The sequence below is a fragment of the Bicyclus anynana genome, chromosome 14, assembly GCF_947172395.1.
Source record: "Bicyclus anynana chromosome 14, ilBicAnyn1.1, whole genome shotgun sequence".
In the NCBI taxonomy this organism is placed as follows: Eukaryota; Metazoa; Arthropoda; class Insecta; order Lepidoptera; family Nymphalidae; genus Bicyclus; species Bicyclus anynana.
The window spans coordinates 2,173,255-2,198,376 of NC_069096.1; the positions used below are offsets into that span (position 1 = coordinate 2,173,255).

The 25,122-nt window shown below is 37.3% G+C and overlaps 2 protein-coding genes across 10 annotated transcripts in view; both read right to left on the reverse strand.

The window, feature by feature from the left end:
• LOC112057887 (formin-like protein) overlaps positions 1–10,302 on the reverse strand; it is a 98,991-nt gene extending 88,689 nt beyond the window's left edge. For 3 of the 4 annotated variants that reach the window (XM_052885468.1, XM_052885469.1, XM_052885471.1), the window contains exon 1: positions 9,900–10,302. In XM_052885468.1, coding sequence (XP_052741428.1) covers positions 9,900–10,052 — 153 coding nt within the window. In that variant the 5' untranslated portion in view covers positions 10,053–10,302. The remainder of the gene's footprint in view (positions 1–9,899) is intronic. The other variant, XM_052885467.1, reaches the window with a different exon arrangement.
• A 1,196-nt stretch (positions 10,303–11,498) lies between these two features.
• The window catches only part of LOC112057884 (CBP80/20-dependent translation initiation factor), a 42,406-nt gene continuing 28,782 nt past the window's right edge, over positions 11,499–25,122 (reverse strand). For 5 of the 6 annotated variants that reach the window (XM_052885626.1, XM_052885625.1, XM_052885624.1 and 2 more), the window contains 5 exons: positions 22,300–22,450; positions 21,417–21,690; positions 19,462–19,652; positions 17,817–18,011; positions 11,499–16,745 (listed from right to left, as the gene is read on the reverse strand). In XM_052885626.1, the coding sequence (XP_052741586.1) occupies positions 16,524–16,745; positions 17,817–18,011; positions 19,462–19,652; positions 21,417–21,690; positions 22,300–22,450 (1,033 nt within the window). In that variant the 3' untranslated portion in view covers positions 11,499–16,523. The remainder of the gene's footprint in view (positions 16,746–17,816; positions 18,012–19,461; positions 19,653–21,416; positions 21,691–22,299; positions 22,451–25,122) is intronic. The other variant, XM_024098471.2, reaches the window with a different exon arrangement.

A 25,122-nucleotide genomic window follows, 5' to 3' on the forward strand; every position in this document is an offset into this window, starting at 1 on the left:
GTTTACATCTCCAGAAGAAGCCATGCCCTTTACGATCCTAACGATAACATGACGATGACAATGCCAGGCAACACAATCTCAAGCTACACAGCGTCTTCGCTGTTCGCTGTCGCATTCTTCATATCAGCCGATGGACGTCCACTGCAGGATATAGGCCTTTTGTAGGGATTTCCAAACATCACGATACTGAACCACCTGCATCCAGCGAATCCCTGCGACTTGCTTGATGTCGTCAGTCCACCTGGTGAGGGGTCGCCATTCCAGCACTTTGGGACCCCAACGTCCATCGGCTTTTCGAACTATGTGCCCCGCACTTCAGCTACGCAACTCGTTGAGCTATGTCGGTGACTTTGGTTCTTCTGCTGATCTCCTCATATCTGATTCAATCACGCAGAGATACTCCTAACATAGCTCGTTCCATCGCCCGCTGTGTGACTCTGAGTCTTCTTATGAGGCTCGTGCTTAGCTTAAGTTTATTATTGAATTCTTTATTATGTAGTTTTCTTTAGTATGTAGGTACTTGTAGTTTCGCGTAGCGTAATGCAGAGCGATCAGAAAGTCGTAGACAATGATGGGCGGCTGCCAACTGTGACGGGCCCGGTGGGCATCGGTAACCGGCACGCATGGCAGATCACACGACTGATTACCCATCGTGGCCGTGCGCGCCCACTTTCATATGGGGGAGGGAGTGAATCCATACCTATTCCATACTTATCACCGTGTACTTAACATTGCGGTAGGAGGTGGCCGGTTAACACCCTACCGGCAAAGACGTACTGCTAAGCGATTTAGCGTTCCGGTACGACGTTGTGTAGAAACCGATACCATCTAACTCCTAACAAGTTAGCCCGTTTCCATTTTAGATTGCATCATTAGGTGAGATTGTAGTCAAGTGCTAACTTGTAAAGAATCTATACTAATATTATAAAAGCTGAGGAGTTTGTTTGTTTGAACGAGCTAATCTCAGAATCTACAGAAAACAAAAACAAAGAGAAGTTTATGAGATTGCAGGTGTAATCTCTGGATCTATTGAAAGTATTTTGAAAATTCTTTTACCAATAGAGACCCACGTTATTTGTGAGTATACTATGTCCCTGTTTCAAAACGAAAATGGGAACTACACAAGTAAAACCGCGGAGCATCGGCTAGTAGTTAATATTATAGCTGCCTATACATTTCACGGCTAAGCCAGAGACTAGACTAGTTTCGAATCTTTACGGAACCAGTACTAACCAGGTCATGACGAAGGGCCTCGTATGGGTTCGAAACTAGTCGGGCATACTCCGACGTTGTATCACGTGAGTTTTGCCGTGTTTCATTATAAATTAATACAAAATCATCACGTAGCTATACTAAAGCTTTTGTCATCATCATTATCAACCCATATTCGGCTCACTGCTGAGCTCGAGTCTCCTCTCAGAATGAGAGGGGTTAGGCCAATAGTCAACCACGCTGGCCCAAAGCTTTTGTACACTAGTCTTATTAGAAAGGCAGTATTGACCGTGTCCAATCAATTACAGCTCAGCCGTTACAACAGGACCGCTACAAGGTCATCGATAATAATAATTGTTATTAATTTACACTGACTGACTCACCATCGACACTGGGGAAAAAACACCCGGTAACAATTCGTTTGATTTAAAGTCAGTTAAATATATTATCAAATGAAATAATATATTTTTTGTATATTTTTTAAACAAACAACCGACTCCAAAACATTAACATACCCACAAAACGAAAAAGGGAAAAATAACATTACAATATTTTCTACCTATTGATCACTTTGAAGTCGGTGCCACAGTTCTCTTTCCCGTGGAAACACTAATCGAACGTAGAAATACTGGGACAGTAGATAGTATTTGGTTGCATAGTAAACAACTAAAGTTATCTAAATAAGTATTACCTTAATATTGTCGTCGAGTTGTGTGTTCAGAAAATGTATAAACTATATACACATACTAGCGGACGCCCGCTACTTCGTCCGCGTGAAACTCGATGTAAACTTTCAACTACCTCTACCCTACCGCTACCTTACCCCTACCCTACCCTAACCTTAGGGGTATAAAAAATAGATGTTGGCCTATTCTCAAAGATACCGGATAAGCACAAAAAATTTCATCAAAATCGGTCAAGCCGTTTCGGAGTATGGCAACGAAAACTGTGACACGAGAATTTTATATATTAGATATAAATATAATAAAGTAAGTAAACACAAAATGTGCGCGCTTAATTCGGATAACTTTTTGCGATCGCTTTGTAACATATCTATATTATAAAATATCGTTGTATGTGACTCAATGAAATTAGGACAATCAGCCGCTTTAGTTTGCCTCAGTTTTGACGCGCTAGACAGCTCTATTATAAAATCTATGTCCTAAAAACATATTTTATTGTAATTACTTAGCAACAGATATGTAGATTAATATTTGAAAAGGTACCTACGTAATTTCATACATGTATGTAGGATTCATGGTTCAGGAATCCAGATATTACGCAACAAAAAATTATTGGAATCCCAAAACTGTTACATTAAAGAAGACTTTCCGCCAAATGTCTTGCTAAAGAGACGAGAACTTCAAAACAAAGCCAAAGAACAGAGGGAAAAAGGTAACAAAGTGTTCATAAAATATGACAAACTAATTATTATTCCACCAAATGAAGCCTTAAACAGAGGAAATAAAAGAAGCCATTCAAGCTCTCCTCCAGAAAAATATACTCGTTATGGGACTACTAACAAAGCGCCACACCCACAAGCACAGAAAAAGAACACCTTAACATCCTACTGGAACAACAAAAATGGACGAAATTTTACTAAAAAAGAAAAGTTTGCAATTACGGAGTCAGCCATACCCGGTTGTAGTGGCATAGAAAAATAGCAATCATTTACTACGGACCCTCTCTCTCCTCCAACACGATTGGTCAGCGTGGAGGAGTATGACCAAAACCCCCCAGTTACAACATATAAACCAAATACATTATATTGTAAATCCAAACTTAAAATTTGTACATATAACACGAGATCTCTCGCTTCTCCAGAAAGACTTATAGAAATAAATCATGCATTAACAAATATTAACTATGATATATTAGGCCTTGCTGAAATTAGACGAGAGGGATGTAAAATAGAAGAATATTCAGACTTCATCTTCTTTTACAAGGGAGAGAAACAAGGATCACATGGAGTTGGATTCATGGTAAAAAAGAAATATAAGAACAATATTGTAGATTTCACTGGATTTTCCGATAGAGTAGCACTTTTACAGCTAAAAATTGATAACTTTGATATTTCTATAATACAAGTATATGCTCCGACAGAACGTAGTACAGAAGATGAATTGGTCCGCTTCTACTCTACTTTAGAAAAAGCACATGAAAAGTCTGACAAAAATGTGTTTGTGATTGGCGACTTTAACGCAAAAATTGGAAAACCAAAAGAAAACGAAAGGCTAATTATGGGTTCATACGGGTATGGACAAAGAAATGAAAGAGGAAAAATTCTAATATCATACGCATTTGAACATAAGCTGTCGATTATAAACACTTACTTCAATAAAAAGCCAAATAGAAGATGGACATGGATCTCACCGGATCGAAAAACTAAAAACGAAATAGATTTCATATTAACTAACTGCCTGAGATACGTAACAAATATTGAAGTCCTTAATGAATTCGATTTCTCTTCTGATCATCGCCTCGTAAGAGCTACACTAGTATTAAAAAACTTAAAAAAGAGCAGAAAATCATACAAAACCTCTATACGCATACCAATAACGGAATCAGAAATCCAAACATACGTCAACAATTTGAAAGAAAACCTTAAACAATTAGCTACCTATCCAAAAACAAGTGAAACAGTCCAAACCTACTATGACATACTAGAATCCACAATTAAAAATAGCTCAGGATCTAACATCCAACAAAAAAAAAATAACCTAGATATTCTAAGCATTACAACTAAAATGCTTATAAAACAGCGCGCAGAACTTTTAAGAAAAACAGGCAAAAATAAAGATTCAAGACGAGATTTAGGTATTCTATTCAAAAAGACAAACAAAGCCATTAAAAATGACTATGAACAATATAGAAAAGCAAAAATAATAAAAAATATAACTCAGTATAGAAGTAGTAAAAAGGCTTTTAAAGAATTAAATACACATAAAGACTGGATACAGACTTTAAAAAAAGGTGCTAGAAAAACAAAGTCAAGAAAAGAGTTAATGGAAAGCGCCACTGAATTTTATAGGCAGCTATATAAGGGTCAACCAAATACACAAAGCCTAGATTTACGAGATTTTGAAAGTATAGACTCAACAAATGAGTTAAAACCAATTGACGAAATAGAGATACTAAAATGCATAAAAAACCTAAAAACAGAAAAGAGCACGGGACCAGACAACATACCTAACGAAATATTAAAAATTGGAGCCTATCAGTTGGTGGTGCCTTTAGCAGACTTATTTAATATGATTCTAGATACTGAAGTTGTACCGAATCAATGGCTGTCTTCAGATATTACACTTCTGTACAAAAAGGGTGACCCTTTAGATATTTCAAATTATAGGCCAATAAGTCTACTTTCTAGCATATACAAACTATTTACTAGCATTCTCGTGAATAGAATAGGACCTGAAATTGATAATTTTCAACCATACGAACAAGCTGGATTCCGTGCTGGATTTAGCACAATGGACCACATACATGCAATGGAGCAAATAATTGAAAAGTACAAAGAGTATAACAGGACCCTGTATATTGCATTTATAGACTATACAAAAGCATTTGACAGCATTTTTCATGATTCCATCTGGAAAGCACTAATAGAATGCAATATCCACACAACATACATTAACATTCTCAGGAACATCTATAAGAATAGCATAAGTAAAATTAAACTAGAAAATAGGGGAGATATAATAAACATAAGTAGAGGAGTCAGACAAGGAGATCCACTATCTCCAAAACTGTTTATCGCAGTACTGGAAACCATTTTTAAAAAACTGAATTGGATAGACAAAGGTATAAATATAGCGAACAGACATCTAAGCCATCTACGGTTTGCAGATGATATTGCTCTTTTTGCTGAAAACAGTAATACACTGGAAAAGATGATTAAATCCCTAGACACTGAAAGTAAAAAAGTAGGTCTAGAAATGAATATAACAAAAACGAAAATTATAACTAATAGTATACCTAAACAAATATACTTAAATAAAACTGAAATCGAATACGTTAATTCGTATATATACTTGGGCAAGCAAGTTTCATTCAATGATTCCAACACCGAGGACGAAGTGGATAGGAGAATAACTTTAAGCTGGAATAAATATTGGTCACAGAAGGAAATTATGAAAGGCAAATATAGTTTAGACATTAAAAGAACTGTCATGGAAACGTGTATACTTCCTACATTAACTTATGGTAGTCAAACATGGGTCTATACAAATAAAGTTAAAAACAAAATAGCCATTTGCCAAAGAGCGATGGAGAGAAGTTTACTGAATCTACGCAGGCTACATAAAGTGCAAAACAAAGAAATAAGAAAGAAAACGAAGCTAACAGATGCGGTACAACGAGCACAAAAACTGAAGTGGAGATGGGCTGGCCATATCGCTAGATCAACAGACCAACGATGGACTCACTCCACAACAGTATGGCCAGGTCCAGGAGGAAAACGAAGTGTAGGACGTCCGAAATCCCGTTGGTGTGATGACCTTATACATATAGCTGGAAGAAATTGGACAGTAATAGCAAAAGACAGAAACAAGTGGAAGGAACTGGGGGAGGCCTATACCCTATGAGGGATCCTTGTAATTTAAAAAAAAACTCTTTTGTTATAAAAAAAAAAAAAACATATTTTTTAACATACCTATTGTAAATATTAAATATACTAACACTAGATTTAAGGAATTATTGTTACTAAAAAATATTGTAAATGTTATAAGGAGAAAATAAAAGGGCTTTATTATTATTATTATTATTATTATTATGTAGGGTTGCCAGGTTGCAAAACTTTAAAGCCGGACAGTCCAGCTACTTCGGCCTGAAAAAAGGCGGTAAAAAGGCCGGACAGCCTACATTATTGAGGATTTTGTGTACCTACATCAGTATTAATAGGTAAAACAATGTTTTTTTTGTAATATTATGATTATTACAGAAAATTATGTTCCTACACACACTCGTCTTTCGCTCATTTGCCAAGTGTAAAGCTTAACAAAAGCCGGACACCGTTTATTTCGGATGGACACAGAATAGAAAAGCCTAACTATGTCCAGCTTTATCCGGACTCCTGGCAACTCTACGTGTAAGTACTCTGTGGTGGTACCTATGTAGTCTGTGGTCACAGGAGTAGATATCACTCACCACACGTCGTCTTGAACTACTTACATGGCTTTTTACTAACGGGAATTTATATTATGTCATACACACAAGGTAACAGCAGCAAATTCCCCAGTTATTCATAATTATAGTTTTCCTTACGGATTTTAATAATTATTTAGGTTAAGAGAAATAATAATGATTAACAGCAATATAAAAAAATTGCTAGTTCCAAGAATTTTTACTAATATATTAGGAGTAGTTAGAAGAACCCATGGACAATTGGACAATGACTTGGGGTCCCAAGGTCCCAAATAATTTAAGTAATTATTCTTTTATTCATCAGTAGTTTAATACATTAAAGCCAAGGTCCCTTATTGACCCTATTCTAGCAGATCAGTATGTGACGCACAGTTGACCAACTTGCAGTAATTTACTTATTAATGTCAGAAGACCTTGGACGAGATGACATTTTTCCTGTTTATACTCCGCCTAAGAGTATAAATATGGACAGTGACTAATTTGATATTAGAGCACTTAAGTACAAAAAGATTTTTTACTTAGTTTTATTTAAAGCAGATTCCCGCGACTGAATTGTTTCGTCTGGGTGGAATTCAGTTTTTCACAAATCCCGCGGGAATCATGGATTTTCTGGGATGAAAAGTAGCCTGTGTGTTAATACAGAAAAATATAACAAAAAAATATATTTTTCAAAATTTCAGACAAATAACTTCAGAAGCCGTAATTAAAAAAAATGTTTGTATGATGGCAATTTTTAGTAATTTACATGGATTGTTTCATTTGTTTTACTTAATTTACTTGTGAAAACACTGTGACAATTCATCTAGTAATTTAAATAAATATTAAGTATTTATCTTAAATTGCGCTTTTACGTGACTAAGGTACAAACATCCAATATCTAAACATTTCCATTTATAAACTAGTAAAACAAAAAAAATTGTCAAAATCGGACTACTCAGTACAAAGTTCATACATAAAAATAAAATATACACGTGGAATTGTTAACCTTCTTGTTGTTTTTCATCAGTTGATAAACAGAAATACATTTGTACAAACAACATCAAGATAATGTCACAAGCACTGCATCACATTATTTCCCAAGAAACACATTCACAAAGGAACAACAAAAGATAATAAATTGAAACAGGAAATATAACATTTGGCTGTTATCTAAGCGGCATATGCTCCCTGCATTTCCCGTTACAGTGTATTGGTGTATTGTGGAACTGGGAAGATAAGATGACAGGATATGTGTTGAAACAGGGAGTTGATATTTACACTGTGGCATACATTCTACATTGTAATATTCATATGGTTTTACTGTATCCAATACATTTAAATAAGGAACTTCTACTGTTTGCATCATCCTTGTTGCCTGCTACTTTTTTATTTCTTCTATGGTTTTAAATTACTTCAAAAAAGTTGGTTTGCTTTTTCAAATAACATTCTCCTCACATCCAATTCTTGATAAAAAAAAGCCATCCACTCACAAACAAGTTAGGGATGTCAACAGTGGTATGAAGTATATTGGGTGTAAGACTAACAGACATTGGTCCTGTTTCTCATCACAATTGTGATAAGAAACAGGACCAAGCAGATGTTCTTAAAAGAATTGAACACTTGAAATGGCATTGGACGGGTTACACGTTACGCTGTAAGACCGAAAATGGAGCACGCAGGTAACACTCTGGTACCCCAGCAATGGTACCAGACAATGTGGACGTCCAACAAGAAGATGGGAAGGTGACATCCACCTAACCCTGGGGCCTTGCTGAACCAGAGTTGTGGCTGACAGTGTGCAGTAGAAGCAGTTGGTAAAGGCCTATGTCAGGCAACACTAGGAACAGCAGGACATACAGTAAACATATCAAACTCATAACTTAAGTAAGTATGTAAACCAAAGGCTGTTTGAAATAAAAAGCTATTTATTTTTTTTGTTATGGTTTCAATATTTTTGTCACTGCCCACATCCCTAAACATCCTGCAGAGACATAATAGTAAACTTGATTGTAAGTAGCAACTGGCGGCATTGGAGCAGCATGATGAATTTATTATCAGATTTTTTGAAAATCTTTCAATGTAATAAAAAATATATAATTAATCTTTTGCCTGCACTGCTTTTATGTATATTTTACGAATTAATTTATTATCACAATAAAGAAAGCAAAGTTTCTCTTTTATCCCACAGTAAAAGTATTTTTTTTGTAGATTAAATTCCACAAAAAATACTTTTCATAAAGTTAAAGGGCTGCTTTCTATTATGATGTTTGGTCGAGTAGTTAAGGTGTAAATGTGTAAGACTTCTTTATTCCGGCCCTATCGCAAAATCCATTCTTAGTGGATATCTACTAACTATAAACTACCTCCCTGCCAATTTCATTTGTACATCAAGCGGTTTTCTAGATTTCATGATGAATGACCTTATGTATTATGTGGAAAGATAACTGGTAAGCCAGAATATGTTGTGATGAAATGGGATACAGATACTAAGAATGTTATTAAAAAAAATAACATACTTACACATTATGAAAATTTAAAAAGTATAAGTTATGGCTGGCTGCATATATTAACTACAACATATGGCAAATGCAAATATCCACACACAATATTTATTCAAACAAATGTTTTTTGGTCTATCCTGAAAAATTAACTCATTGCTACTTGTGGGGTTTTAACAATCACTAATTCATTTGATGTAATAATTGTATGGAATAGCAACTAGGCTACTTTTTATTACCAATTTTCCAGAATGGGAACCACAGAAGTAAAAGGGCATAGCTTTTCTCTTTTAAGTCCATCCAGAACTTTCTAAAGGATTTTTCTTATTAATTTATTATGAAACATGGCTATAACTCACATGATACGTCAGAATATGCCTGACTAGTTTCAAACCCATACAGGGCTCTTATTCATGAGCTGGTTCTAGCAACACGGTACAATCCAAATTGATCTTTTTTTGACTGTTTTTTTTAATAAAAAGATTATTCTTATTACAAAAAACATTTTGTTTTACAACTTACAAGGGAATAATTCTAAATCAAATGAACTTGAATCAAATTAAAATGAACCCTTTATAAAATGATGTTTATAAAAGTGTGACATGAAAATTTTTGAATAAACCAGTTGACAAGAATTAGAACATTTATTTGTAATCTTCTGTAGTTTATTCACTATAACTAATGACTACTAATGACTAATGGAAAAATTTATTATACCAATGTTTAATTGTTTTTAGACAAACAAACGAAATTTTAATCGAAAATGATACTATGATTCATAATTTATTACAATAACATGCCAGAGGGCATAGACACGAATGGGTGTGTTTGCGACAAAGTAAACGAAACATTTAAACTGAAACGCGTCTAAATAATGAGTAATATGTCGATGTATCATACACTTGCTGAATTACAATTGTGTTTTTGAAACATCTACAAGCGCTGCAAAATAGCATTCATAAAGAAAACAATGCAGAAAATCCGGTATTCAATGTGGCAAATGGTAAACAATTATATTATGTTTGTAAACATTAATGCCGGCAAACTATGTAGTAAAAAACATACCAAAACTTTAATGAATCGATCTTCCAGCTCGTCTCTATCCGGCATAGGAGGTTTGGTCCGATTCCTCGTCGACGGCTGCCGTACATGGTGGTTCTTTGTGACCCCGACCGGTCCGTCCAACATCGTCTGATCCCTCGAAGTTATCAAACCCATTTTACACAATACCTATTACACTTATTAGACACCATCAAGCACGTTTAAAATGCGACAGGTCATTTTTATCACAGTAAGCAGCACATTACACATACAATGGTTCACAATCACATCATGAAGCGAGCGTTTCGAATCGAAAATCGTCAACAAACTAATAAAAAATAAAAATACAATACTGCCGCACGACGAAAAAGCAAGCGAAGCACGTCCATACAATTACAAAACGAAATGCGTTGCGGTACTCGTGCGAAGTTAGCGCATTTGCGTGGCGCATTTATTCTTGACAGTTGTCAAATCCGCAGCCAATCACGATTAGCCACAGACTAACTATATGGAAATAATAATGAATACGATTACGTTCAGAAATAAAATACTCTATACCAACTCTTAAACCTATAGAAACAATACAGTAAGTAGTAAAAGTAATAAATAATCAAGGATTTTTATTATCCATGTAAATAATAATAACACTTGTTAACCATTTAGAGCAATGTCAAGTGGAATATTTTTATCCTGAACTTTCAAGTTCACGTGATGAGAGAAGTTTGACAAGTAATTCGATTTTTAGCGCCAAAAATTTTGTCCGAGTTTTTCTGTTTGCCCAAGATCATAGAAAAGCAGATTTTGGGTACCTATTTAAAGTTTAAAGTCGTGTAATACCACCTGCCCCGCTACTGACCTTGTTTTAATTTTTTACCATCTCATCTCACAGCAAGATACCAGGTGGGTTAGATATAGTGCGACTTAAGTACTCTGTACCAAGCCGTACCGATTCGTAAATCTATGAGTGCGACTTAAAAGAGTAGACGTTAATAAAATGGAATGGAACTAATAAGCTCGCTGTGTGGCAATACCACATTTACGATCATTCTCGCAAAGCTCGCTGCTATGGATCTGCTTTAACTCCGTACAGACTATTATAGAGCAACCAATAACTATTGATAGTTTTATCATTAAGTCATAATTAACAGACAAATTACAAAAAACATAATTTATGTAGATGAAATTGACTTGAATTTATTTATACGGTTATTGGACCACGGGGACTAAACCTCTAATATTATAAACGCGAATATATTTGTTACGCTGTCATACCTAAATCACTAAACAAAGGATTAAAAAAATATTTCAATAACGTATAGCTACATTATCAGAGGGTAACAGACTATTTTATCCCACCCACGGGAGTAGGAACTACGCGGGTGAATCATTAGAGTACTGTGTACCGACTTGTAAATCTATGCATCAGTGCGTCCGCTGGTGTTTTAAAATCTCAACAGTCAAAAATGTATCATTTAAAAGGTAAATAAAGTAAATATTAAAAATTTTAAAAATATATTCTTCATGTAAAACATTTTCTGAGAAACCTAGTATTACTGTCAATTTCGATTATTCCAGACCCTATTAGGTAAAATATTTCTTTCAAAATAAAAAAAAACTCCAGTGCATTATATATTTTATACTTTATTGGTTTTTGCATATGTAGAGATATACAGGCTCTGTTTTACAATATAACTTCATTGACCGTAGCCAATTACTGTTTCATTTAGGTAGGTATAATAATTATAATAATATATGTATTTACTATATTTTTTTATTACAAATCATTAAAACAAATGTTTTATATTAATTCTTGTTAGCACCATTTTTTTATTATTTTCCATTTTCCTACAAACATTATTACAACCTACTTTTTATTATTATCATTATGAATGCATTAATTTGATAAAATATTGAAGACTGGTCTTTTATTATTGTTTAATACAAAACTAAAGCTTAAAAATTACAATTAGTTTTATTTTGATACATTGATCACACGAAATAATAATCTAAGTAACACCAAAATTAAATTAAATTACTTATCATTGACAAATTACATACACGGAAATGTTCTAAAACCTAAACAGTTAAACTGTGCAATTGCACAGACATCCCTGCTGAAGTTTTTAAGATACAAACGTGACACGCGACGTCACGTAAATTTTTCGAATTCAATTCAAATGTCAAATTGCGCTAAGCACGTCACTTTCATTGAACACTTACAATATGTGTTTAAAACGATGCTCAAGACGATTTGGTCCAGCTTCAACAATATCAAAGTTTTTTATTTTGCATACACACCAGTTCAACGAATAGAGTTTACAGATTTCAGTAGGTAAATATGTAGGTATGCATATTGCACAATGTACTCTGTGACAGATTAGCTCTGTACCTACTTAATACCTACTTTATGGTTAGTGTTGCCAGTTGCCAATTTGCACGGAACTTCCCATTTTTTTGCATGTATTCATCAATTCATCACGCATCAGTATTTTTTCTGTGAAACTACACAAGTACCTGTATATCTAGATCTTTGTAAAGAAATACAGAACAACTATTTTTCTAAATAGAAAACTTTCAACGTTACATCTGATGGCTTTCGTTAAGCCAGTGTGTGCGCAAGAAAAGTAAAATATTCAAACGGATGCAGTCTTTGGTTAGGACAGAAAGATTTAGAAAAACTTAAAAAAATATCACAAGCATATTTATACATAATTCCGCAAACTTCAGTCAAACTTCTTTATTTCTAAGGCGCCATATACACGAGTAATTTTACAGCGACAGTTTTATTAACTAGGGCTCTCTATACGATGCTTACAAGAGACTGACTTCACTTCAGTCTTTAGTTTAGTCACAGGCAAATAAAGTATTAGGTGCCACATGGATACTGTTGCCTTTAGTAGATATATATTTTCACTCGTGGAGATGGCGCCCTAGAGTATTTTTTTTTCATTTTATAAATAAATTCTTTAAGTATTCACCTAGTACTAAATGTGTAAAACGCTTAATAGTTTTTAGAACTAGTCCAGATGATGCGATTTACATAGTGTGTTAATAAACGCGCGTTTTTCGCATACATCTAGGGACTAGCCCGACTACAACATAAGCTTTTTTTAACAAAGCAATATATTTCTACAGTAAACGTACTTCACTAACATAATTACCAAAAAGAAGCAAAGGTATTATAGGTGACACATCAAAGAATCGCTGACAGCTTTAAGAGCTGGTAGCCCATTATATTACGAGTATTTAGTGCATAGTTGTATGGCAAAAAATAATGTCACATGTTGACAACCATTTTCTGCATAAAAATATGCACAAATGCATTAAAACTATCAGCATACTTTTTATATCACGTTTACATTTAAGATTATTAGAAGAAATAAAAATACATCTACTAAATAGGGAACGTAAGGTAAAGTGCTACATCAGTTGTCCATAAATGTTTAACTGGCAACACTCAGCATAGTGTCTTCCTTTTCAACAGAGTATGTGAAAAGGCGGCAGAATTTCAGTCCTGTCAGTTAATTTTATTTACAACAGAATTAGTATTGGTGTTATAAAAATGGCAAAAAATATCTAGAGTTAGTAACTACACGACAAAGGACCAAATACAGTGCACCAAATACTATGCGCGAGAGTCGCAGAGTAATGTGCACAGTTAATTTGTCAACTAATTATTTTACACGTAATTTTCTTTAATACTTTTAGGCATAATATCGCTCATTGTTAAAAATAAACCTTAAATTAGGTAAACATTAAATCTATTCTTGTATCTACAGTCTACACACATTCTGACTACAGCTAGTCTGCAAAGTGTAAGCTGCAATGGTGTAACCTAATGTGCCCAACTGATAAATTAGCGTGACAGTCACGTCACTTAAATCTGTCAAATTTGTATCTGTCAAATAGCGACGTTATCCATAGATAATGACAGATTTAAAGTGTCAGGTGTAAAAAATAGAGCACAGAAATCCAGTCCCATAGACAGAACAAGTGTACGAGCTGGCATGTTAGACGCTGTACCTAAAAGGTTATATACCTACCTAATTTAGTGTACTTAAACTTTATTCTCCCTCTATTTAAGGCACGAAGAAGCACGCGCGCACTCCGATTTTTCGCTGACACGAGATTATATAACTTGAGATTATTAAAAAAAACCGCAGTGTGCGCTTCGCCAGCTATGAGCTCCCAGCTCACAAGCTAGGAGCTACATCTATAGTTCCCATGCTTACTTCTATCTATAGTTGCCATAGCAACTATTACCTTAATAAATCGTAATATTTGACTTCAACGCACATGGGTACGCACTGCAACGCATCACTTTCACCAAAGTCGTACTTTAGCAATTATCGCTATGCGTTGGCATAAACATGTCATCATCATCATATCACAATAAGATGGAAATCTACATCTGAAACACCTAATAGGCCTTTTGTAAAGAATTCTAAACACAAAGGTCCTAAGCCGCCAGCGATAAGACAGCGATTTAATGTCGTCAGTCTTAGTGGGGGGCCAATCAACATTGCGATTGAGACATTGAGACATCCTTAGGCTCCTTAAACTACTTAAGTGCCCTGACCAATTCAGCTTTGCGACTCATTGACAGTGAAATGCGTTGAGACGCGCCACCATGTGGGTTGACCATAACATATAATATAACATTAATAAGATCACAATAATACACAACAGAAAAAAACGGTACAAAACCAACACACAGAAATGCTTGAAACCTTTGTATAGGTACTATCAGTGACATAAAATTTATAGGATTATTAAAAGTCAACACAAGGATACCTCAAGGTCAAGGGAAGAGACATCCCTATGACCATTTTCTCCTAAATTTTAAAAACACAGAGGTTCTAAAAAGCCCATCTGTTACGCCACTGGAAAACACTAAGCTCTTCATACTTAATACATTAAGACCACCTGTAATGTAAGATACGTAGTATCCTTATGCGTATATGCGGCCGGGTGGGCCGAGCCCACCCTAGAATTCTGGCCTATCAATATGGAATTCTATTAGGATACTAATAAATAGACTTGATGTCAGGGGCCAGGCCCACCCTAGGAAATAATCCTAGATACGCCAATGGTAGTATCTATTAATCTGTGGTAATAACGATTAAAACACCCCCCTCCTCCTTACTACCTAACTATTGCATCAAATAATGAAACGATACAGACTATACAATAGCTCCGTGGCTATCCCACAATAAATATAAGATAGCAAGTGACTAAAAAGAAACTCAAAAGCTCGTGGCAGTCCCTATCATAATATGTGGGAAAAGCATCAGTGATTTTCTAGATTTGGTGTCGTTCTCTTTTATATACTTCTTAACCGCTAATATACATATACATTTGTATTCACATAAACTTTTGTATATACAGGGTGCTCGGGAGTATTTCCCATAACTCTAGGGTTATATTCTTCAACAAAAATGTATTCAAAATGTTCAAGAAACATGTGTTCTAAAATGTAATAATTTTTTCAGAGTAAATAATATTGATTTTGTAAATAGATTTTAAAATGTGTATTTAAGCATACCTATAATAGTGACGTATTTATATTTTAAAAAGCAACGTTGTCGCTTTGTTACCTAAGGAGTGTTTTACATAAATAGTCGGTATTATTTGAATTACTTTGTATGAAAACATATATATTTTTTGTAGTTAATAAAATATAAGTTATGCAGTTCGTTCACTATAAGTAGTCTCGTTAATACCTTGAAGCTATGGGAAATACTCCCGAGCACCCTGTATAAATAAGAGCATTGATGACCTTAGAGCACGTTCGATTTATGATAAGAACTGCCATGAATATTTGTATTGCAATGCGTGTACGTAGGAACTTATAAATTTTACATCACTATACTAAGTATAGTTACTTCCTACACAACCATGTCTGTAGGAATAAATAAACAACTGATGAAAATTATCTTTGTAACTAACAAATAATAATTAAATTACAGTATATGCAGATGCATTAGATCATTATATTCTTTTCTTTTAAATAAATTTCCTTATCAGTATATACACGAACAGTCTCTCATTCCTAGAAATATTTTACATCTTTATAGTGATCCCCAAAGTTAGAGAATCGTCAATAATCACAAAAGTGGTACAGTCATCCAATTTCGCGCTGATTTGAAAAATTTAAAACATAATACCTAATCTAATGAGAGGAAATCTAGGATATAACCCTAAAATAATTGACTCATCATTAATGATTACATTAATGATGAGTGAGTTACTTTCCGAGCCGTGTAAGAGCCGTGATAGCCCAGTGGATATGACCTCTGCCTCCGATTCCGGAGATGCACCTCCAACCTTTCAGTTGTGTGCATTTTAAGAAATTAAATAACACGTGTCTCAAACGGTGAAGGAAAACATCGTAAGGAAACCTGCATATCAGAGAATTATCTTAATTCTCTGCGTGTGTGAAATCTGCCAATCCGCATTGGGCCAGTGTGGTGGACTATTGGCCTTACCCCTCTCATTCTGAGAGGAACGAGCTCATCAGTGAGCCGAATATGGGTTGATGACGAGTTATTTTCTGTATGTATTGAAATACGCCCACAATAATGACTTTGCGATAAATTGAGGATACAACTCCAAGAATGTGGAGTCAGTTCGTGTATTAAGCAAGCACTACTTGGTGGAGGGGTAATAGTACAGCACCGCGCAGCCGGGCAGCTGCCAGCGCGACGCGTGCAGCTCGATGAGCTGCAGCAGCGTGCGCCGGATGGAGGGCGCCGCCGCCGTGTTGATGAACGCGTCGCGCACGGCCGACAGCAGGCGCTCCAGGTCGCCGGGCAGCTGCGTCTCCAGGTCGCGCCCGATGTACGTCAGCACGAAGAACAGGTTTTCCGTCTGGAACCGTAGTACCTCATCATCATCATCATCATATCAGCCGATGGACGTCCACTGCAGGACATATGCCTTTTGTAAGGACTTCCAAACATCACGATACTGAGCCACCAGCATCCAGCGAACCCCTGCGACTCGCTTGATGTCGTCAGTCCACTTGGTGGGGGGTCGGCCAACACTGCGCTTACTAGTGCGGAGTCGCCATTCCAGCACTTTGGGACCCCAACGTCCATCGGCTATTCGAACTATGTGCCCCGCCCATTGCCACTTCAGCTTCGCAACTCGTTGAGCTATGTCGGTGACTTTGGTTCTTCTGCGGATCTCCTCATTTCTGATTCGATCACGCAGAGATACTCCTAACATAGCTCGTTCCATCGCCCGCTGTGTGACTCTGAGCCTTCTTATGAGGCCCATAGTTAGCGACCACTCCTATCCTACTATCCTACTAATATTATAAACGCGAAATTTTGTATGAATGTTTGGATGTTTGTTACTCTATAACGGCGCTACTACTGAAGCGATTTGGCTGAAATTTTGAATGGAAATAGATTTTACTTTTTATCCCGAAAAAATCCATGGTTTCCCGAGATTTGCGAAAACTGATGATTTTGATGATATGAATGTTTGTTACTCTTTCACGCCTCGACTACTGAACCGAATTAGCTGAAATTTGGTATTAAGATATAATATAGCCTGGATTAACACATAGACTACTTTTTATCCCGGAAAAATTTATGGTTTCCGAGGGATTTGTGAAAAACTAAATTTCACGCGGGCGTGAGCTAGTTATCCATCCATTTTAAAAACATAAGAATATTACGCATGTTGAGGTTTTGTCTGGTGGTACCTTTCGGCCTTGAGCGTGACTAAAGACTGGCTAAATCGCACCATCAAGTAACAAGTTAGTCCTCCTAACAAGTTAGTCTGCTTCCATCTAAGATTGCATCATCGCTTACCATCAGGTGAGATTGTACTCAAGGACTATCCTGTAAAGAATAATAAAAAAAAACCAACAATGATGTCTCGAATGTAAAAAAGGCATTCCCAACTGCACCAGAGGCGTCATCTACTCACATCGCTGGGCGAAGGCACCGGCTGGCGGATGCAGTCCTCGCAGCACTTGCAGATGAGCGCCAGCAGCACGTGTCCGGGCGCGCTGTTACCGCGCCGCTGGATGGCGCGCCGCCGCAGCTGGCAGTACATCTCCAGCAGGAACGAGAGGAACGCCATCAAACGCGGCCGCCCGCCGCCCACTATCGTACCGAGGAGCTGGGACACGGAAAATGTTTGTCAGAAATAAAAATAAAACTGTTGCACACCATACTAGGTTACAAAAAAATAGTAATGCATACGTTTTTAAAATAAACTACCACATGAAGCTACTGGAATGTCTCTCGAAAAGTTCAAAGTGTTAAACGCAAGCTTTTGGGAAAGGCTTACTATAGTGTTAATTACTATAGTGATTATATTAATGACTAACTGATGCCGCGCGGTTTTACCCGCGTGATTCCCGTTCCCGTAGGAATACAGGGATAATATATAGCCTGTAGCCTTCCTCGATAAATGGGCTATCTAACACAGAAATAATTTTTCAAATTGGACCAGTAGTTCCAGAGATTAGCGCGTTCAATCAAACAAACAAACAAACAAACTCTTCAGCTTTATAATATTAGTATAGATAAAAAAGCTTGGTGTTAAACTGTAATATACGACTGTGTGCTTAGTTTTAAATAAGTTTGTAAAATGGTGGTAAACAAAAAAAACCTTGGCTGAGTTCGTTATGGGCTCTTCTCGGACCAAGGCGCGTTTGGAACCCTCGTAACTTTAGTTTTAAGTTTTCGACTATTATTACCACCATTAGATTAAATTAAATTATGACATAATCTGGACCTTTCAAAAGTGCTTGTAAACTAAGCCTAATTGAAATAAATGAATTTTGACTTTTGTTTGACACTTGAGAAAGCTCCGCCTATACAGCACTACCACAAGGTAGGTCTTATCCTCCGCCCGACGGATATTCTGGTAGGGATGGATAATTAGGCCTTGAGCCGGCCTACTAGCCCGGGTAAGATGAAGGGAACTTTCTCCCCGCGGGTTCGTTACGATCAACCTCGTTCCTTCGTTTAAGTGGTTGTCAATCCATGTATCCCGCGCGGACTGCGATTACTCGCTATCATGCGCTGAGGCGGTATCAAGTCTGGTGCAGCACTACCGAACAATCCTATGCAGTACCTTGCAAAAAACGAACTTTACACAATTTATGCATGTTGCGTGTGTCAGCGAGAGGTCATTAGATCGGTCGGCTGGTGTCGTCACGAGCCGAGAAAGTGCGAAATGTTCCGTGAGTTAGCTGGGAAGTAGCGGGAGGCCGAGTGCTGGTGATACAGGATAGGCAACTAGGTCATTCTTGTCGTGACGTTCGTCCACACCTTTTGTCGGATAATCCTTCATGGATTATTATGAGTAGAGTGGAGAAGGGAGAACTAATTTTAAAAGACGTCTTTAACCCTATATGTTTTGGGCACAAGTCCGGGACTTCACTCAAGATCATTCTCTGCCACTCGAGGGTATATTGGTAACATTCTAAGTGGGAATTCTTAGACTAATATATAGATAACTTGTTTTGTCCTTTAAATCCGCTTCTGATGTCAACCCGTCTCCGACACGTGCATAGTTAGATTTGGCAAAGTTGTGACTAAGTTATTGTCACTAGCGGTACCTTGTCGCGGTCGTGGTACCACTGCTGGCACGTGTTGAGCAGCGACTCCAGGAACGTCTCGCTCTGCTCCCGCTCCACCACCGCGATGCAGCGGCGCGCGGCCGGCAGCGCGTATCTGGGAGACTCCACGGCGCGGGACACCAGGTGCCCCACGGCGTCCATCAGTGTCCGAGCACACACAGCGTTCGGATCTGAGGTCACGTCAATTTACATCACAATAGGGATGATGACAGTTTTTTAAATTGTATATAAATTAAGAGTATACTAATAGTAAAGCAATTTTGTAAAAGGAACAGGGTATCTGCGATCATTACTTTCGGAGCTACAGGGATTTAAAGAGTCAGATTTGCGGCGCTGACGCGGATCCCTGAAAAACGCCCCATACAAAATGGCTCGAACTAATGACGTCATAGGCAATGTAGTGATCTTTAGATTTGTATGCGCGTTCAAACAAAATTACTAATATCTTTGTTATTTGTGCGTTTATGCTTATAGTTCATATATTAGAAAATGTCACATTTTATGTAAGGAAGCTAAAACTGTATGAATTTTCATCTAATTACGATAAAATATTTTTAATAGATTTTGAAATTTTATAATCTCATTTATTTTGCAAATATCCAGACAATCTTTGCTTTTTAAATATTTAAATCAATATATTCGAACCTAGTCATCATCCCCATTGTTGTTGGAGACATTTATATTTACAGATACATTTTTCACGTAATAACATTTACAAATTGAATATCTACAGAAATCAAAACAGCACAATCTGTAACTTACGAGTATCAGAAAGCATGAGAGTAAGACAGGTATACTAGCCTGGCCTGTGATAGCCAGAGGAGACATTTGTCATTTACATGCCATTGCCACGGCACCCACTCTTACTAAAGGTAAGTACGGTAGCCAACTATGGAGCTTGAAAAGTGGCGACTTTGTCAGAAAATAAATAAAGGATAATGCAAAAGAAATCATGTCCTCAGTCACCGGATACATATCTACAACTTCATGGCAACTCTTCACCGGACTCTCTCTTAAAATTTATATCTTTATCAGAAATTGAAGCAATGGTGCATCATATATTTACATTGTGAGTGTAAATTGCAAACTGCTGATACACGGAAGTGTAACAAGCTAAAACATAGTGCTTAAGTACCTACCTAATATAAGTCTATTCAAATGGGTTTTATGGAAAATTAAGTCTCTCTCTTGATATTTATATGTACAATTTATAAAACTGTCATCATCCCAATAATAAAAATGGTGCTCGTTGAAGAAAACTAAATCCCCTTGTGCCAAATTGTTCTTATTTGAAATTTTCTAGACATTACATATTTTTTTGTGACTTCTTGTCTATTTAGACGTAGCTCATTAGTCATTTAGGAAAGTGGCCTCTGGATCAAAATAGTTAGGACACCGTGCTCTAACACAATCATCATTAACAACCCATATTCGGCTCACTGTTGAGCACGAGTTTCCTTTCAGAATGAGAGGAGTTAGGCTTAGTCCACCACGATGGCCAAATGCGGATTGGCAGACTTCACATACTTAGAGAATTAAGAAAAATCTCTTTTCTCACGGTGTTTCCTTCACCGTTTGAGATACGTGATATTTAATTTCTTAAAATGCACATAACTGAAAAGTTGGAGGTGCATACCCCTAGCCGGATTCGAACTAACGCAATCGAAGGCTGAGGTCATATCCACTAGGCTATGACAATAACTCTCTTATATACAGCAGTTTACACAGGCCTTTTAAAAACAAGTCTTTCGTTAACGTTTTTGGGGTACTAGCGAAATTCTGTCTATTCTAGACTAGAATGCATGCAAACTTACAAATATATACAATAACTTATGACAAATTAAGCAAACTCTTTACCAAACTTCTACCTTCCATAACACCAATATCCTCCACCCACCATGTGCTGGAGACGAAAAAAAAACATGATTACACACCATTTTTCTCACCTTCCAGTGCCTTGTCAATGCACTCTTGTATCTCAGGCGGAAAATTGCCAAGGTCACCGGCATCCGCGGCCAGACCCAAAGCGGCCATACCACTGGCAAGGGTATCTGCCGATGTGAGAGACTTAGATCGTTTGAGTCCTGGCGTGAAGGACTGAGGCCTGACGCTCTTGCCATTGCCATTTGTTAACGAGGAAGGCGGGGATTTCTTCTTTTCATTTATGATCTGCTGTGGCTGCAATTTGAAGTGCACGCGTGGTCCAACCTGAAATCATATAATGCAATGTTATTTGATTGTGTTTCTTCATTTACTTCCCCATCTGTTGTAGTTTTATGGTTATTAGTCGAATAATTAACGTATTCTGCTGTACAATAAGAAACCGAGAGTCCTAGAATTTTCAGTAGAAATCTGAAATTGGTGGAGTTACACCCTGTGCCCTGGAGAGCACGTTAAGACGTCTTTCCCATCATTATCATTATCGTCAGATAGTAAAACTTCATTCTTTGAACCCGCAAAACTACATATAAGCAGCGTGGTGGAGTATAAGCTCCAAGATCCAAGTCCCTCTTTCCTCTTAGATAGATCAGAGAGACGCTGAAGATGATGATGCTCACACTGTGAGTCATATCCTCCAGAAAATTGGGCGGATTTAAGGGCCTTGAGGGTTTGCCTCTTTGCTCGGGTAAGAAGCGGGGGACCTTTCTCTCCCGGTAATGTTCTACTAGCCATAAGAGTCTTGCTTCCTGTGTGTTTTCTGGGTGTCAGTCCAAACTCTCCGCGTGTTCTGCGATTGCTTGCTATTCTTCGCTGGGGCGGCGTCAGATCTGGTAAGTTACATGATGCAGATGATGATCAGATAGGGTGGCCGCTCACCTGCGCGTGCGGCACGTTGCCGCTCGAGGCGCTGGTGAGCAGCGCGTGCGGCGGCAGCACGGGGCGGTAGTGCGGCGGCACCTGCGCATGCAGCACCGCCGACCGCGAGTGCTGCAACCCCACGCTCGTGTACCCCACGCCTATCACCGGCCTGCAAACATTCAATACGGCCACATTATTAAAGTGCTAAACAAATCAACGACGGAGTCCGAAAGTGCTGGTATGCCCTTAACAAGTGTTGGTCGACCATCCACTAAGTGGACCGAGGTCATAGAGGGTTGCAGAGCCGCTGAACGCTGGTCGCTCGAGACCATTGTGTTCAGTCCATGCAAGAAGCCTTTGTCCAGCAGTGGACGTCCATCGGGTTTCAATGATGTAGATAATGATGATGAAACATAACTTAGATGATATTTCTTACTTTTATGTAAGATAAAATCTCGCTTGACCCAGTCTTGCCTGATGGTAGGCGAAGATGTGAACTAAGATGGAATGCGCTTACTTTGTTACTGCATAATTACTCTTATAAAATCATCCACGTGACTGACACGACTGAAGTAAACCTTTTTAGCTCTCTCAACGTCCGTTCGCCTTGCCCGATTACACTTTTCGTAATGCACTGACTAGCTTACAGCTCAAGTCAAGAGATAGAGTTTTACCAATTTAAAAAATCAATCTTAGAAGAGCCCGAATAACGAGACGAATATTTGAGCATTCCATGGATTTACCGTGCGGGTGCCGGCTCCATAGTATGGCAGAGAACTCAGAGCATAGCCAGGGACTTGTGACCAACGTTAAGGAAATCCCCTAAAAACGATTAACACTCCCTTTCTCCGCTCGTGTTGGTTTTCCTTCCCGGCCAAATGACAATCGCGTTAAATCGATAAGACTGTATGAAAATAAACTGATTTTAAGCATTGTCCTCATCACCCAACTTGGTGACCAATATTATTGCCCATTGTCATTAGCCTTCAGCGCGCGTCGGCTTACGCAGAACCCCCTACATGGCGAGCCCAGTGTGTGACGAGCATATCTGTGTGCCCGCATTATGACAGTCGTTATTGTCTACAGAACTTCCTGTGCCCATTTGAATTGTGCGGCCATTTTGATTGTTTAATCCGAATTGTGAAAGTTTATCAGTTCGAAAAAATACCGCAGAGTGCATCAAGGACATGAGAAAAAGACATTGTCGTACAATAGCGACGGAGTTAAAATATCGCTGTCTTTCGTCCCAACGCAACGAAAGAGAGAGATATTGCTTCGCTATTGGTCGGCATTTGATCTCTCGTGTCGAGATATTATGTCGTGGGCGCATCCTTTGATATTATCATATGTATAATTTTATTTAGATTATATTATAATCAAAAGGTGCATCATAGGCCTACAAGTCAAATCCCCTACCTACAAAGTTTTTGTGATTTTGTTAACTATTATTATTAAACTTAATTAATTATTATTATTAAACTGCAGAATGACTCAACCATATAAGATTACCCAGTTTATCGTTAACTTGCTAAATTTTTCAAACACTTCAAATTATATCAAATCAAAATTCATTTACTTCAATTAAGCTTAGTTTACAAGCACTTTTGAAACAAGTCAAGTTATGTCATGACTTAATGGTGATAATTAAAGTACGAAAACTTAAAATTAAAGTTACGAGTGTTCCAAAGGCGCCTTGGTCCGAGGAGAGCCCACAACAAACTCAGTCAAGGTTTATTTTTTTTTTAATTTCAGTAGACACAGTGTAGTAAAACAAAAATAGTGTATAATAGTATGTGTAGTAGGTAATAGGTAGGTACAAGATCGATATTTTTAGCTCCCACATTTTTAGAACAAACAAACAACAATGCCGCGCCGTGATGTAACAATAGCTTGGTACGGCTAACTGTTCTTTGCGTGTGCTGGTAATGAGTACCGACACAGAGCAATGATATTAAATTCTGTTAGATGTGTTACTAGCGCATGAAAAATGAGGCGCTCAAAAGAGGTATTCAACTCAATGTTAGTTGTGGTCAACAATGAAAGTTATTTAAACAAATAACACCTAAATATCGTTTACAATGTCGAGTTGTGTGTTCAGGAAGTGTAAAAACTATATAAACATATACACATAAATGTATTAAAGACAAAATTGTGCATGTGTGCGCTCAGTGTTGTAGCCTATAATTCGGATCACGTTTTGCGGTGATTTTATAGAGATGTAACCGATCTACAGTATAAAATTATCATTGGTACAGAGAGTGGTGAGGTGCGAAATGAGGGCAAGTGGCGCGTCCTGTATGTAGCTAACCGGCTTTACTAAATAATTAATTGAAGAAGGTATTAGGTACTAATACTTAGACCTTGTCCAGAAGGGGCGAATTCGTCGCGAATTGTATCGCGCGAATTTATACGCGCGTTGTCGAAGTACTATACATCAATACATCGCGTCCACAAGCATCGCGCGAATTAAGGCCTAGAATAACGCAATATATTATGTTAGCCGAAGTAACCCAATCCATATAAAACAGTGTGTAGGCGTTCTTGGATTAGCCTGTAAGCTATTTATGCAATTGCTTATCGCATCCCGTCTAGAGGGGCACTAGTTCCTCGAAAGTCAAAGCAATTTCAGAGTCCGCGCGTTTAAAAATTGATCTTGATTTATACATATTCTACTTTATTGTAATGTTAATAACGTTACTATTAAATTATTTTTAATTAATTCTTTGCACTTAGGCAGTGTATTAAGGATAAAGGGCCCACAGGGGAAAATTGCTAAGGGCATCAAGGTACCTTAATCCGGTACTGAGTGTATTTATTTGACTTTATTGACGAAGATCAAGA